Source organism: Etheostoma cragini, chromosome 6, assembly GCF_013103735.1.
Source record: "Etheostoma cragini isolate CJK2018 chromosome 6, CSU_Ecrag_1.0, whole genome shotgun sequence".
Classification (NCBI taxonomy): Eukaryota; Metazoa; Chordata; class Actinopteri; order Perciformes; family Percidae; genus Etheostoma; species Etheostoma cragini.
The window spans coordinates 20,815,997-20,832,532 of record NC_048412.1 but is presented as its reverse complement, the minus strand read 5'-3'; the positions used below and the strand labels follow the sequence as shown (position 1 = coordinate 20,832,532).

At 39.8% G+C, this 16,536-nt stretch overlaps 4 protein-coding genes and 1 long non-coding RNA gene across 8 annotated transcripts in view; 3 read left to right on the top strand and 2 right to left on the bottom strand.

The window, feature by feature from the left end:
- Nucleotides 1–606, bottom strand: part of LOC117946817 (cytochrome P450 4B1) — a 30,966-nt gene extending 30,360 nt beyond the window's left edge. Inside the window, exon 1 of the mRNA XM_034875210.1 lies at nucleotides 198–606. Within this exon, the coding sequence (XP_034731101.1) occupies nucleotides 198–386 (189 nt within the window). The 5' untranslated portion in view covers nucleotides 387–606. The remainder of the gene's footprint in view (nucleotides 1–197) is intronic.
- Nucleotides 607–3,358: 2,752 nt separating this feature from the next.
- LOC117946602 lies at nucleotides 3,359–5,122 on the top strand. 2 transcript variants are annotated; one of them, XM_034874864.1, is made up of 6 exons: nucleotides 3,359–3,651; nucleotides 3,781–4,065; nucleotides 4,147–4,368; nucleotides 4,453–4,569; nucleotides 4,698–4,738; nucleotides 4,861–5,122. In XM_034874864.1, exons 1-6 carry the CDS (start codon nucleotides 3,546–3,548, stop codon nucleotides 4,990–4,992), a joined length of 903 nt encoding a protein of 300 aa, XP_034730755.1. In that variant the 5' UTR covers nucleotides 3,359–3,545; the 3' UTR covers nucleotides 4,993–5,122. The 2 variants fall into 2 exon arrangements, with proteins under 2 accessions (XP_034730755.1, XP_034730754.1); XM_034874863.1 differs by having other exon boundaries at nucleotides 4,147–4,569.
- Nucleotides 4,094–7,958, bottom strand: LOC117946604. The gene is made up of 2 exons (XR_004657057.1): nucleotides 7,865–7,958; nucleotides 4,094–4,909 (listed from the first exon to the last, which is right to left on the bottom strand). It is a non-coding gene; the product is annotated as an uncharacterized LOC117946604 (long non-coding RNA).
- On the top strand, nucleotides 7,518–9,815 carry med18 (mediator of RNA polymerase II transcription, subunit 18 homolog (yeast)). Of its 3 annotated transcripts, none has more exons than XM_034874867.1 (3): nucleotides 7,518–7,577; nucleotides 8,277–8,379; nucleotides 9,192–9,815. In XM_034874867.1, exons 2-3 carry the CDS (start codon nucleotides 8,307–8,309, stop codon nucleotides 9,746–9,748), a joined length of 630 nt encoding a protein of 209 aa, XP_034730758.1. In that variant the 5' UTR covers nucleotides 7,518–7,577; nucleotides 8,277–8,306; the 3' UTR covers nucleotides 9,749–9,815. The 3 variants fall into 3 exon arrangements, with proteins under 3 accessions (XP_034730758.1, XP_034730757.1, XP_034730756.1); XM_034874866.1 differs by having other exon boundaries at nucleotides 7,536–7,704; XM_034874865.1 differs by lacking the exon at nucleotides 7,518–7,577 and adding an exon at nucleotides 7,840–7,971.
- A 5,776-nt stretch (nucleotides 9,816–15,591) lies between these two features.
- The window catches only part of LOC117946498 (forkhead box protein O3-like), a 30,825-nt gene continuing 29,880 nt past the window's right edge, over nucleotides 15,592–16,536 (top strand). Inside the window, exon 1 of the mRNA XM_034874683.1 lies at nucleotides 15,592–16,447. The gene's annotated coding sequence lies outside the window, so the exon portion shown is untranslated. The remainder of the gene's footprint in view (nucleotides 16,448–16,536) is intronic.

The following is a 16,536-nucleotide window of genomic DNA, read 5'->3' as shown; positions in this document are numbered from 1 at the left end:
ATATATATATTTGGGCAAAGGGGCTACAAACAGCTACAATCAACATCAATGCAATGCATGCTATGAGCCCTTGATAAATGATTAAATTAGGCCTACAATCCTTATTCCGACTTTCAAACCACTTTTTCTCTTTTTTTTCAGGTGCACAAAGTTGCAGAGGCTGCAACGTTACTGAACATTACTGTTGACGGAATTACCTCCTTCACGTGTCCGAAAAACCAGTGTGCGGGTGGTCCTGGAAAAGCTTCAATTTTTCGAAACGCATCCCTTCTTTCGGCGAGCAACATTGTTAATTTGACGACGGCAACAAGACAAAGTAGAGCAAACAAGTGATGCATTTGGGGCCAGCCCAACTGAAATGTCACGAAAGCGTCAGTTGACTCCATTCCTGTTGATGTCTCGCTGGAAGATGATAGAAACCAAGTGAGGTGCAAAACAAACTGCAAAGTAACCTATGTGCGGGTAAATATATGCTCGCTGCTGTTCATTGGAGCGATACGTCGAAGCGGCCGCCTTATTGGGACGGACTATAATGCCTCCTCATTATGTAGGCTATGTCTGTCGAGGTAGGTCTGTTACAAATGACATGTAAGCTATTAGAGACAGGCTTGGTTAAATTAAAATTAAGGGGTGATATACAAAATACGCTACCTTGTCCTTTGTAAATAGCTAGTGCGTAGCCTACAAGTTCTGCCGCCTCCATGATGAATTCTATAGCCTATCGACAACAAACTGTCAGCGCGTTCACGAAGCCATCATGACCGCGCAAAGTCAATTGATAACTCCATCTTCTAAACATAACCATACTGAGAAATACAGAGAGAAAGTTATGTGGTGCAGATAGGCCTAGTATTAGCTGTGTAGCAACTCGGCAGTGGCTTGAATGTAATGGACATTCATTAGGCTAATATTAAAAGGTTACGCACTAGCCAAAGCTTTAACTCTCTATTAACACTCAGCTGTGCAGTTCAGTCCAGCTACCCAGAGCATGGCTACATAAAAAACATAATTTTAATTTTTTTTTTAAACTATACCTGACATAGCGTTAGCTTAATTTAGTGTCATGGCAGCACACTTTACGTTTATTAAAAGGACTCTGATATTAAATTCAACACGTTCGTAACAGTTAAATGTTGTAAAACACTTATTATGGTCAGAACGGGTTGGGTGTCCGACCCAAGATGGCGCCTGAAGAGACGCATCTCACTTTGGCTAAGTTTCAATAGTGGGTCAACATGCCCCCGTTCACTTCTCCTAAGCACTTGCCCTCGCTCTCCCCATTGATGTATTAAGAGAAGAGAAAAAGCAGTAATACTATTTAGAAATAATATTTGTATGTTCCCTTTCATACAAGAAATAGACCTACTGTACAATAAGGAAATTGCATGACATATCAGACATAGAATTAACATAAAACAGGGCTAGAATGCAATAATTATTAATAATTTAAAAAATATATATGAATAAAAAAACGAACTTAAAGCAGTAGGCCTAGCCCTACGTCGATCCGTATAATTTAGGCTGGAAATTATACCAAGGGCTGAGGGGAAGTGTAGGAAAAACTAGTGAAACGCAGCCACGATCTCACAGATCTCACAAGTTTGATGCGGTAGTTTTCCGCCCCCTATACTTTTTCCATAACACCAGTCACATCTTAAATTCTCAATTAGATCTTTATTTAAGTAGGCATAACATAATTTTGATTACAAAGTAGGAAGATGTAACCCACAGCTACCATTTCAGAAACTTAAAACTATTTATTTAGTTAGTTTAAATTGAACCATATTTCTTACATACAGTATATGTATATCATTTTAATATTAAACTTGGAAGGCTACTGAAGAAGAATATATTGTATAAGAATAAAATGTCCTGTAGCCTTGGATAGCCTCGCTCCCATCGGTCTGGCATGTGTATGATAAGACATTTTCAGAATTACTGGAGCAAAGTGCTTCTGATAAAGATTTGGAACAGAATGCACCTAATAAAACATCTTGGAGTAACAGACAAATCTCGGAAATCTCGCAGAATCGGTCAACATTTTCCCTTCACAACGTATCTGTGAGTTTATGGGAAAGAACAGAAGATTTTGATCATGTTTTAGAGAGGTGCTAACTCTCCGGATGTTTTTGAAATGTGTGGTGCTGCTCATCACTGATTGTCCACATTCTAAAATGTGTAAAATCACAACATCAAAACTTTAAGCAGCTCATGACTGAACGATGCAACAACATTTTAAGTCCTCAGCGTTAGCTCGTTGTTTCTTACATGTGACTCACTTATCCGTTTTGCACTTTCCATACATGGTGCTTGTTACGGGTGTCTGCTCTGTGTTAATAACATAAATTATATTTTTTCACCTTCAGAGCAACCTATACAAAAAAAAAAAACTTTAGCACTTTTACTACAGCGCAGATTAACCTAATTTATGAAATAAAGGTCAGTTCAAATTGCCAGATGAGTAAATTGCATCACACAATTAGTTTTTGTTTTACCCAAATACACAGCAGTGAGCAGAAACAATTTGACACCTTTACGTGAAAAATGACTCGTGTTATTTCTGCATATACTGTATCTCAACACCTATGCTACTTCAAAAAGGGGAATCTATGTTGTATGAAGTAAAGTAAGAGTCATTGCGAGAAACTCTAGATAAGTTTAAGATTAGCAGATCAGTGAAGTAAATTGACAGCACAATTAGCTTTTGTTTTAGGCCTACTCAAGTGATCTAATATTGTAGATGTAGAAGCGGCAGTGAGCACAGTGTGACACCGTTATGTGAGAAATTAGACTTGTTGATGTTGCATACAGTACATTGGATCAACACCTATGCTAATGCAAGCAGTGGAATAAATGCCTCACCATCAGAAAAACAGTGTGGGTGAAAGCCACGGTAAATTTCCTCTGCATTGGCTGTTGGACCACTTCCGATGTGTCAACGTGAAGTTAGCTCAATCTAAAACCTTTGATGCGATGCAGTTTTATAACTGTGTTTTGATGAGCAAGCAGTAAAACACAACCACAGAGGGGGTGTTTCATCTGTTCAGTATTGTCTCAGTTTTTTTTATTGTAAGAGATTTGAGTGCCCCAGGCACCATGCAAAAGGCCTTTATTTTTCTTTTGATTATTTGGAACTCATCTACTTTCTCCTCCGAAAATTGTAAGTAACTTACTTAATCATTGGTATTACGCTGTATTTAAATTACAATTCTAGGAAGTTAGTGATGTCTGGTAATGCATTATTCATATTTTACATTTGTTAAACTACTATTGAGTGTTTAACACTCAAGCGACTTTGAGCTTGGGAAAAGCGCTATACAAATTCAATTTAATATTATTATTAACAGAAAACTTATATTTTGACAGCCACAACTCACCTTCAATTCTCACTGGGATGTCCAGCTGTGATACCTTGTCAACATTACAGAAGTGATTTACAATCTATAAAATGGTTTTACAAGAAAGATGAACATCATTATCCAATCCAGATCTATTTTCAAGATAAAAATGGAGTGCAACGCCATCAGCCCCGCTTGCGCTACAGAATGAAGGTGTCACACAATGGTTCTTTGGTCATTGATTATTTCACAGAGGATGATCAAGGGCTTTACTGGTGTGAGAAAGCGGACATAGTCATCAGCGTAAAGAAAGGTCAGATCTATTGGGATTACCATCATTTGTTCTCTTTAAACTGAATATTTAGTACCCAACTGCTTTTTGTATCCTGTTATATACATTTCCGAGCCAATCCTCTATTCAAACAATATATCTTTTTTTCAGAAATTCTGAAAGAAACTGATAAGACGGTCTACGTTATTGCAGGCAGAAGTTTTACTCATGCATGTCCGGGCGAAATGAGTAGCTTCAAATGGACATTTCAAGCAAGTAACATGAGTGAATTCAGGAACTTGGTACAAGGATCCGAATCAGACTTTGTGATTTCGGACAAGTCTATACACATTGTAAATGTCAAAAGAGCCAATGTCGGGAAATATACCTGCTGGAAAAGTGGATGTAATAGCCACAAGCAGAAGCTGCTTACAATCAACTTGTGTGTAATAACAGGTGAGATATAAACACACACACACGCATGTCTTTTGTCAAAATTGACTGCTTAACTTTGAATATTTGTTTGCTTTATTACAGTACACCACAGTGATGACACATCTGTTTCTTGTACTGTGATGTGTGACATGGAATTCAGTAAAATCAAACCAAAAAGCACACTCAATGTGGAGACAGGCACAAGGACAATATCAGTGTTTGTAGATACAAATGGAATAAATTGCAGTGCAAAGCAAATGTCTGATGGATGCAGTTCAGTTAACAGCACTCATGGACCATCAAATGCTTTAAACAAAACAACAGGTGGGTGTTTTGCTGTATCTCTCTTTAACGAGGTCATAGCCAAAAGCAAAGGAATTACACCTCTTATGTTTTTTGGTTTTACAGATATACCTACAGAGCTTGAATATCTGATTCCAGTTGTTTATGGAACATCAGCAGCCCTTACATTTCTTATTTTAATCACACTTTTAATTTGCTACTTCAGACAAAGATTGTGGGCAGGTAGGACATGCAGCTCTTTGTCTTATTGAACTTCCTGTTTGTATATTGTTATGCTGCCTTGAAAAAGAAGTAGATGTTGGACAATGCTAGGCATGCCCCCCCCTGATTCTGTTTTTATGTCTTCAAAGCGTTTCCTGTTCACCATTGTTGCTGGGGCAGGAATGGCAGGGTAAGTGTTATATAAATATGGTTGTGATGATTTCATAACCTATTACTATCTACCATGCAGCAATAAACAAGCATGTGTGTGTTGTTTTGTTGTTGTAATGTAATTTTTACTTTGTATTACAGGAGGAAGAGGAGACTGCAGTGGTTTATTCATCAATTGTCATCAGGAGACCTGCTAAGACAACAAACAATCATATGAGCAGTGACAGTAGTTGTGTGTATAGTGAAATAAAAGTACAGAGAACAATTCCATAAATTCCACTGTTATGATAGTTCCTATAGTCTTTCATTAGAAAAAGGGTTTGGAACTTCACCCACGCGGTTCTAAAGGGGAATTTTGAAGCTTTGGGTCGGACTAGAAAGTTTCCTAACTGGGTGAAATGATCCAAGCTTAGATTTATGGGATGTTATACTTTACTTGCATTGGCCCGGGAGATAGATATATTGCATCCTTTAACTCCACTACATCAATTTGGAAACTACAGTGGGGAGAACAAGTATTTGAAACACTGCTAATTTTGCAGGTTTTCCTACTTACAAACATGTAGAGGTCTGTAATTTTTTGTCATAGGTACACTTCAAATGTGAGTGACGGAATCTAAAACAAAAATCCAGAAAATCATATTGTATGATTTTTAAATAATTGATTTGCATTTTATTGCATGACATAAGTATTGGATACATCAGAAAAGCAGCACTGAATATTTAATACAGAAACCTTTGTTTTCAATTACAGAGATCATACGTTTCCTGTAGTTCTTGACCAGGTTTGCACACACTGCAGCAGGGATTTTGGCCCTCTCCTCCATTCTATTGGGTTCAGGTCTGCAGACTGGCTAGGCAACTCCAGGACCTTGAGATGCTTCTACAGAGCCACTTTTAGTTGCCCTGGCTGTGTGTTGTGGGTAGTTGTCATGATGGAAGTCCCAGCCACCTTTAATCTTCAATGCTCTTACTGAGGATGGGAGGTTGTTGGCCAAGATCTTGCGATACATGGCCACATCTATCCTCCCCTCAATATGGTGCAGTTAACCTGTCACCTTTGCAGAAGAGCTCCCCAAAGAATAATGTTTCCACCTCCAAGTGGAGTTTAGACCAAAAATCTCTATTTTTGTCTTATCACACCCCATGACCTCCCATTCCTCCTCTGGATCATCCAGATAGTCATTGGCAAACTTCAGACGGCCTGGACATGCACCAGCTTGAGCAGGGGGACCTTGTGTACGCTGCAGGATTTTAATCTATGACGGCTTAGTGTGTTACAAATGGTTTTCTTTGAGACTGTGGTCCCGGCTCTCTTCCGGTCATTGACCAGGTCCTGCTGTGTATTTCTGTTCTGATCCTTCACTTTCCTCATGATCATTGATGCCGCACAAGGTGAAATCTTGCATGGAGCCCCAGACCGAGGGAGATTGACCGCCAGCTTGAACTTCTTCCAGTTTCTAATAATTGCGTCAACAGTTGTTGCCTTCTCATCAAGTTGCTTGCCTGTTGTCCTTTAGCCCATCCCAGTCTTGTGAAGGTCTACAATTTTATCCCTGATGTCCTTTCACAGCGCTCTGGTCTTGGCCATTGTGGATCGGTTGGAGTCTGTTTGATTGAGTGTGTGGACAGGTGTCTTTTATACAGATAATAAGTTCAAACAGGTGGAGTTAATATTGAGTGGAGAACAGTAGGACTTCTTCAAGAAAAACTAACAGATCTGTGAGAGCTGGAATTCTTACTGTTTGGTAGGTGACCAATTACTTATGTTCTGCAATAAAATGCTAAATAATTATTTAAAAATCATATAATGTGATTTTCTGGATTTTTGTTTAAGATTCCGTCTCTCACAGTTGAAGTGTAACTATGATAAAAGAAATTACAGACCTCTACATGCTTTGTAAGTCGGAAAACCTGCCAAATCGGTGGTGAATCCAATACTTGTTCTCCCAACTGGTCACCTTCTAGATTTGAAACATAGAATGGCTTGTTTAAATCTTTTCCACTGTGACTAGTAACAACAATGATTGCGGCTTGCTTATTAATCATTGCAATCATATATGAAATACTTTGTTGAAGACAAAAGTTGCAAGTCTAAGCTTTTATCGGAACTTTCCAAATGTGTCATATCATAGAAAACTGCAAGAACAGGATATCAGATGTGAGTGCAATTAAGAGGTTGAAGTAACCTGAACAAATAAGAACATTATATAATATTGTGCAGTGCTTATCTTTTCATGAAATAAAGATATTATGTTGCACCTCCTTAGCCTCCTAATAAATTATTTGATTCATCCTCAGCACATTTTGTACTTCTGCACCTGCAAAATATTTGGTATGCAGCACTTTTGAACTAAGATTTTATCTGAGTTCTTCCACCACTGCTCACACGTCTATGCATCATAATGAGAATCCAGTAATAGGCCTATAACGTTAACTGAAATCAGAATCAGCTTCAGTGGCCCACAAGTGTTAACAAATTTGACTCTTGTTTTTTGTTGCTAATGTACATACACAGAAATAGGTACCGGCCTACGGCCGAAAACAAGGACAATAAACCTGAAGAAGGTAAAAGTAAACATTTAAATAACGTTACAGTTAACGTTAAAATATGTAGGCTATAATATAGGCAACATATTACATACATTAAATTCATCACATTTTAATAATTACATTAATTACAAATTAATTACATTTTAACTGAACTAGGTCTAACATTTAGATATTGTGCGTCTAGCATTCTAACTTGAGGAGAATTTTGTATTTTTATTACCAACGCTATATTTTCGTTACTCCAGTAGGTGGCTGTAATGCGCCTCAAAGTTGGATGCCAAGTACCGCGGCAAATAAAAAGCCGAGTAAGAAATATTCTTTTCATTCAGTGCTGCCGGGGTTTATTTTTTCTCTGAGAATTAACCGAACAATTTGCTTTTTTTGTTTTTCCTAGGCTCTTGGTTTCCACAGATAATGTGTCATCCCATTTAAGTGAGTTAACGTTGAAACGCTTAGCACGCTAACCTGCGTCTGAGTTTACATTGTGGCTAGCTAATTAGTGCTGTCTTTGCTAGCTAGCTGGGTAGCTACTAGCTAGCTGTGTGTCGATAGAGCACACAGCTAGCTATAGATCGAACACGGTGAGGCCTACCGGATCCTCGGTCTTTACTGTGGAGGTTCTACCGAAGATGACCACACTAACCTTTATCCTACACGCCCCAACAAGTGAATAGCTGCATTTTGTTTGGGGTTTTTCGGGTAGCCACTGTTAACGGCAGCGATAATAAAGCAACAATTATTTCCGTTAGCTGTTAACTAACGCTAGCTAACTAACGTAACATTAGGTAATTAGCTATGTAGCGTTAGGTAATTAGCCAGTTTGCTTTATTTAGATAACACTGGTTAACAGCATAAACTGTATAAAATAGGGTTGACGTTAGCAAAAGTTAAGCGTTTGAAATTGACATCTCAGTTAACTGTCTAACCCTACCTAGTGTAGACGGTAACGTTACTTGTACGCCACCGATTCAACACTAATGCTAGCTAATAACATGCTTCTTCAGATTCAGTAACAACGCATTGCCTGAGAAAAGATGGAAGCTCCTCCTGTTACAGTGATGCCTGTCACTGGGGGCACGATCAATATGATGGAATACCTGCTTCAAGGTGAGCTAACGTTAAACCCGAAACATTAGAAGGTAGAAAATGAAACCTATCTAAATTAACTATAAGTATTTAACATGGCCTGTAAGACTGAATGATACAAAGAATATATGCGATGATTAACATGTTTAGAGTTACGTTACTGCTATGGTGGTATAAGATAACTTGTCAACTTCATGTGTAATGTTTGAAAGTGCTATAAATATAGATCCCAAATCATAATTTCTTATTTAAAGATAACAAGCACATGATGTTGGAATGATGACAGGAAATCTCAAATGAGAATAAGACTATTTAGTAGTGTATATAGATTGGAGACAAATGAAAATTAAAAAAACTGCCGGAACGTTTTTGACATGGGCTACATGCTCTGGTACTCTTGTTGTTCTGATGATGTAGTCCGCCCTCATTGATATAAAGTTATAGTATCATGTCCCACCAGGAAAACATTTTAGAAACATATTAAAATACAATGGAAACATTACCAGATGAAAGTCTTAAAAACAGTTTAATCAAAAACTGTTTATAATGTCCTTCATGAAGGTAGGAAAACAGCTCTTTAAACTTAACTTACTACTTGGAAGAATATTTGCTGTCTCTGTTGTCTTTCTGACAAAGTTCTGTTTCCTTTCTGTCTCAGCTCTCTGTGTCTTTAGGAATCTCAGCTGATGTAATGTTGGAGAAGTTTTTAATTGTGTAAATCTATATCAAAGCTACAGTAAAACATATTTTGCAACCCAGATCATTACACCACATTGTTTACATGTTGTTTACTATTTATACTATCTGCTTCTCTCTACCCGTTATTAATGCAGGCAGTGTGTTAGACCAAGCCCTTCAAAGCCTATTGCATCGTCTTCGAGGTCTATGTGACAACATGGAACCTGAGACCTTTACCGATCATGAACTGGTTTATCTTCTGAAAGGCCAACAAGGGAACCCTTTCATTCTTCGTGCCCGGCGCTCCCTCTCCCATCCCACATCACCGTGGCACCTACGCTACCTAGGCCAACCTGAAGTGGGAGACAAGAGCCGCCATGCACTGGTGCGCAACTGTGTTGACGTGGCTGCCTCTCACAGCCTGCCGGAGTTCCTTAATGAGATGGGCTTCCGCATGGACCATGAGTTTGTGGCCAATGGCCACATTTTCCGCAAAGGTGCTATGAAAGTTGTGGTTAGCAAGCTGTCACGCATCCTAGTACCGGGGAACACAGAGAACACAGAACGTCTATCACTTTCATTCTTGGTGGAGCTGAGTGTGACAGCTCCCGCTGGCCAAGACACTGTCTCAGAGGACATGCGCAGCTTTGCTGAGCAACTAAAGCCCCTGGTTCACCTGGAGAAGATTGACCCCAGCAAACAGAGACATTAACTGACATCAATTAGTGCATCAAGTCATTTCTGACTGCCTTGACATGGACATATTATACCGTTTTTTTTTTCTTTTCTTTTTTAAATATAAATACTGTTTTCTGTCGAACTAAAATTAAATACAGTTTAACTTTGATGTAATGGTTACACTTCTGGTCAATTTGGAAAATGACTCCACAATTACTACAAAACATGACTGCATTCCACCAAAGCGTGGTTTTGACATAGTAATCTTATCACTTTTTCATCTATTGATGCATCCATTAGGAAGCTCCTGCAGAAGAATCCTCCATCGCACCGTGGTGTTCACTATGTTTTTGAAGAAACAATATGGATGTGTTTGGGAATAAATATAAAAAGTGTAAGAAGCAAGTGTGATGCAGTAAAATAAGTAAGTATTATTAAAAAAAACACCAAAGTGATATTTGTCATAATTGTAGAACAGGACATAGTTCTCTAGTTGACTGGGAATTTATTTCTTAAATAAGTTTAAGTTCATTAATTCTCTTTAAACGGCAGGATTAACGCCTACAAACATTAAGTTTTATATTAGTTTAAATGTACATAACAAAACCATAGTGGACTGCTCATATAGTGACCCTAAGTATGATGCACAGTGGCCTTTACATGTTCTACTCAAGTGATATATTTTTAAATGAAGCCTTATTTGATTTGTGTTCTATGTTTAAAGATATTCATATGTTGATTGTATAGCTTTTCATGAACATGTTCATTTTATCCCACTAGGGGTCTCTCTTGCTCTTCGTGTAACTGGCTGTCTTGCCAGCTGAATGCCACCTCAGATCATCTACAGGAGCTGTGGTTGCCATGGAAATAATTAGCTGTGAGATCTGCACATCTTTTCCCCCCACTTTAATTAGCTTTCTCAATTGCTTAATGATACATAGACCTGTGAAAGCCTTTCTTTCTTCCCCTCAACAAAAGCATTGATTTTCCCTCTCTTCCCCTCTCATTTCTACTGTTAACCCATTAATGCCTCTTTTATGGGAACTTGAGCTGGGACTATTACACATGAAAGCACTACAACTGCCGCAGGTTCTTCACTCTTCATGTTAAATTCCAAATAGGCTTGTACACTTGTGTGTCCACACATTATGGCCAATCAGCTGTGGAGACCGAAGTAACTAATGCACATCCTGTCAGTTATAATTATGTGGGAAATAAGACGAGTGCAGGGTTTGCAATGTAAAGTGACCGTGTGCGTGTCTGAAGGGAGAGCTTGAGGGCAGATGGCTGTCTCTACATGTTGACCTACCTGCATATCAAGGCTGTTGAGGACGAGCTTGCTGAGGTGGAAAGGTGAGATGACATTGCTTCCACATACATTTGATGTACCTAGATACACTACATTATATCTCTGTAGGATGCTTCTCTGTTAAGAAGGCAAATCAGATCTATGCTCAAATCTGACCGAATGTTATAGCTTGGCATCAAATGTTGTAGCTTGGTATTAAGTACACAAAAATGCCCGTCAATGAGAGACAGGATTATCTGATGGAGACAGTTTAATGTTCCAACAACCAGAAGCAGACTACTGGCCCTAAGGACTAAAGCGTGATGTTTCAGCTCTGAGTGAATTATGTATTAAAGAGGCAGATGCCTCCTTGCCTAAGGCTTTATATGTCCAGCATGGATACACTACATTCTGCTGGCTTTCTTCCACTTAAACTTGTGTTTAGCACAGTGCTCTTTGGTGATGAGCTGGACTCCCACAGCACCTCCATGCCACATTGCCTGGAGAACAGAGGCATAGTTAGGCTAATCAGAGTCTTGGCATCAGGCCTTCTCAACTGTTGTGGATGTTGCCAACTGAGGACTACTACAAGTGAGGGATTTGACTCATTTGCCAGAGCCAATATAGTATTTTGCATGGTTTATTTCAAGAACCGAGACTAGAGTGACACTCTCTTCTAACACATGCATGCAAAAAATCCTGGTAAGTATGAATATGGTGTCAGAGGAGATTATACTTACAGTGTGTACCTGATCATCAAACTGATTACTTTTCATTGTGGGATTGTTATTCGGAGATTCAAAAGATGCTTTGAGTGTGGGTTCGTACTGACACGTTTCAGCTGAACTACTGCAGCAAAGCTGCAAGCATTTTTACTTGAATTTAAAATGATATAAATTGGAGCAAAGCACCTTGAGATTTGAGAAGCTTAAACTAGCAATACATTGATAACATACCTAAATGATTAGTTGATCTAGTATAGACACCTGATAACACATTGTACAATCTTATTGCGATATGGTTTCTTTTATATTTAATACATACCGAATCCTTGATTTGGAGTGCACAATTTCTGTGCATCAACATAACTCCACTCGCCTCTACTGCCTTTAAACGTCTTTGACATCAGTTTATTATAATCCAATTATGCTTGCTGCCCTTTTGGGTATGAAAGGAGTGCACACAGATTTTCCTCTTTTGGTTCTTGTGGGTCTTTAACTTTCAAATACAATTAATTTGCCGAGGTAGATAGTGTTGGTTAATCATATTTTGTTAGACGTCTGAAATGGGGAGAGACGCCATCACCTGCACATGCCTTTTCCATTCCATAACCCAGTCTTAATTAAAACTTGGCACCAATTGTCTTTGCTGCCTCTGGACTTAATGTTTATAGTTGGCAACAACATGCCAAGATGCCACAGAAAGCTGGCTCTTGCTCAGGGCAGGATGTCTTTAAGTCATCCTACTTTGGGCCAGCGCCACAAAGGGGTGACATCCAGCTTCGTCTACTCGGGAACATTACCAATACTTGGATTTGAGCCCTCTCCTTCATGTGTCATTGGGAGCCCATATGCTTGTTAGAGTGTGTGGGTTGTCTGCTGTGAGGGGAGGAGAACTAGCCAAAGTATTTTCCCAAACCGGCATCGATCTCCCAAGGGTGCTCTTGTGGCTTCTCCATCTTCCTCTCGTCCTAATCCCACTGGGCAGAATGGTTGCAGGGATTAATTGAAGAACATCATGAGATTGCAAGAGAGGTCTGGAGTGACAGGGCCAAGAAAACGAGGATGGACCTTGAGGAATTGATGGGGGGAAAAATGTGTCCTTTTCTTGATGTGAATGAAATTCCAGATAACTTTTTGACAAGCAAAAAGCTCTGCCTTGTTGTTGATGTGGTGCTCTGCCTTGCTTGTGGCTGCTGAGATGATTACTGCTGTGCAGAACATGCTGTTCCAGGATCAGCCACTCAGAGACTAACGCTTGCCACGCTGCCTCTGGAATGTCTGGAATGGGGACAGCGTAGCAGTCTACCTGGAAGGGGCCGAACACATATGTAGTTTTTATAAGTCTGGGCCTCGCTCCTCTCTGTCTGTCTGAGTTCTCTCCCCTCCCTGACTCTTGTTTCGCTGGAGATGCAGTCCTGCTGTGCGCCTCTGAATCTAGTCATTTGTATTCACAATTACTTTTCTTTCACTTCATGTTTAATAATGTGCACTGTGTAGTCTTGGGTCACCAACAATATGGCAACAAGAATTATGATTTGTGAACAAGAATCACAAGTAGTACATTGTGTTACAGACTAGAGGATATGAAAGGGTTGGTATTCTTCAGCATTTGTTTGATTTTTACTCTTGGCACATGTAAGTGGCCAAATAATAGTTAACATACAGTGAATCATTTCCCATTAATCAAATATTTAAGTGCAATAAGGCTTGAGGACCTTTGCACCAACAAACTATGAGCAACATGGCATTTTAACCATCTGATCCTACTGATATTCAGCATTAAGTAAATTCCATGTCAGACTATGACACATCCTTCCGCCTTTAAAGGCGTGCTATTTTTGACACACATTTCTCAACATCAGTAATGTCTGAGTGCACACAGTGTGGCCATGTTGTGCAACTTATAAATATAGCTTCTGTTCATGCACACTTTGCACGAACAGGGCGGGTTCCTCAGGCAATTTTACTACAGATGCTTGTTGTGATGGTGCTCATGAGCTGTGCATGCGTCACTCTAAAATATGAGTGTTTTATTTCAGCTAAAAGCTACAAATTTGTTTAAAGAGAATCCCCTCTTAAGTTTCTCACTCTGCCGAGAACATACGCCTGGGTGTTGAGGAACAATTAATTTTTCAGCTATTTAATATTGCTAATGCAGTCCATTCATACCAACATGCCCCCATAGTTCATACTAATTATTATGGGCAATTAAAACACTTGCATGAATGGCTGCCTACCTTCCAAATATTATCAGAAATTGTAGGTGTGTTTGCAGACAGTGTGTATGTAAAGGTAGGACTGCTGGTAACAGTCAATGATTAAGTAAAATTGGCCCTCATTTATAAAACGTGCGTACGACCTAACAGGCGTAGAACGGGCGTACGTCGATTCCTACGCAAGCAAGGCATTTATCAATTTGAACGTGAGCGTAGACTGCGAAAAAACAAAAAACTACTCTACACGCCAGAAAAATTCTGCAACATTGTTTTAGCCTTTGGGGGTCTCCACAACATCTTGCAGGAAAACAGGGTGCCATAAATGTAGGCCCAGTGATGGAGCCAGCTGACCCGATGCCCAGAGAGCAGTGTTGGACAGCGCTCTCCCTCACAGCTCATGGCTGGCTCTGACTCACGAAAAAAAACAAGAGAAATTAAAAATATATATATATATATATATAAATAAACTGCATAAAATCCGCTCCCGTGTGTTTATTTAAATACAGGTACACCTACATGTAGGTCTAAGAGATTGCAATATAAGCCTATATATTACTATTAGGATTATACGTATGTCAAGATGTATAAATTAAAAAAACTTCTCTTTCTATTCCGCATTCTTCCTACAGCCAAATAACAGTTTTAGGATGCCAAATAGGACACACTTTACTGCAAATTAAGATGAGATGTCAGGGTTTCAAGCTCCACCTCTGAAAAGTTCTTCTTAGCCGGATTAGGTCTGGCCATGTCGTAAACTGTAGGGGCGAGGCCTCAAAACCAAGAATGTATTGGGTCGTGATATTTAAATTGCGATCGTTTCCAGCCGCTGCATTTATCAGTGTACGACCGTTCTTACGCTCTGATTGGTGTGATACGATCGTTTCAAGAATCCCACGTGAAGCCTGACGTAAGAGGATTTCTGCGCTCACATGGTTTCCACCTTAGGTTGATAAATGAGGGCCAAAGCAGGTGTCAGTGTGCATATAAAATATGAAGCAGACTGTTGATGAAGAATATCTTGGGAGCTCATCAACTCCTTTTGGATAAATGCGAGGTGGAGTGTGATGCTACCACCCCAATAAAAAAAGTCGAAAAGCATTTTTATGTGAGAAATAAACAGCCAATTGGATCCGAGCCCCTTTGTGTCCACCTGTCAGATTCAGGTGCGGGGGGATGGGCGGAATCCCACTCGGTCAGTGTAGCAGAATTACGCACATGGGTCTGACCAAGGCTGTGTCTGCCAGAGAAGCGTGTCTTGCGGTTTGAGATGATAATGTGCAAGTATGTTATGCCTCCTCACTTTGGGTGGTGTGCGGAGCAGAGATGATCTTTCAATCTGGCCTCTGAAAAACCCTTTTTCACCTCACTCCTCCCGGATTAAAATCTAGGGTTACCTAATCTCTCCTAATCTGGACTAAATCTGTCTAATCGACATAAAAAATCACACTGGCTGAGGTATAGCCCGCAAATAATCAACAGAGGTGAAACCTCCAGCGCACCGTGGTTCTTTGTAAGGCATTTGGACGCTGCACACGTTGTACGGGACGATTTGTTATGCACGAAGGCAGATCAGACACTGTATTTTTAAAAGTCCGAAAAAAATCGGGATTATAAAGAAATTTCACCTTTTGTAATTTTCACATTTTCTTGTTTTATCCACCACTGGACGTGGAGTGCTGCACACAAAGCGCCGGGTGACGCTTCGCCAGAAAGATTATTATGCAGAGTTTGGATAAAGAATTTTGGGGTTTGCTGCCTCTGTTCATATCAGAGATGGAGAGAGAGGGAGGGGGAACGAGCAAGAGAGAGAGAGAGAGAGAGAGAGGGATTTCGCTGTAATCATGTACGGAGAGTATTGATTTCGTGAGCGCACTCCAATTGGCAGCATCTCCACTACAGCGCCGGCGCGTCATCCTCGGTTCACATCGACGGAACTAGTTGTAAGCAAATGAGAACATGTGTGGGATCCGAGAGAGTGAGAAAGGGCAAGGGGGATAGAGGGTAGCAAGAGGAGGTGTGATAAAAGACTATTTCATCAACCTGACAAGTGGATACGAAATTCGATCGCTGGACTATATCTTTATTTTCTTTATATTTCTCAGACTGGGAATTTATCGATTCGTCATGCGCACTCCTCTTCATTATAATTGCAGACAGTTGGGTGCTGTTCAGGCTGAATAGACTTGAATGTGCCGCTGCCAGCTTAATCCGTGCAGACTGGAAGATTTAATAATTCACGGTAATCACGCATTATCGCCTCAGTGGATGCTCTCAACACTGCTCTGGTGATTTCTCCCTCTGTTTCCCCTTTCTTCCCGGTGTCTTCTGGAGGATTTATCGACGACTGCTTTGCAAATATGCTCCTTATCTGAAATATCATCTGTTGCTGCAACTGGATTGAAAAGCCCCCATGACTGGCTCTCACACGCGTTAAAGATAGACTGCCCTTTGGTGATGTGGACTTAAATAGGAAGCATTTTATTCACCTTTTTGATATTTTACTCAAGGTAAAATGGACGAAAAATTATTACTACTTTTATTACTTCTCTTGTCTCTACACGCGAGGCTGTGATTTTGAGGCTGTGTATTCATCATG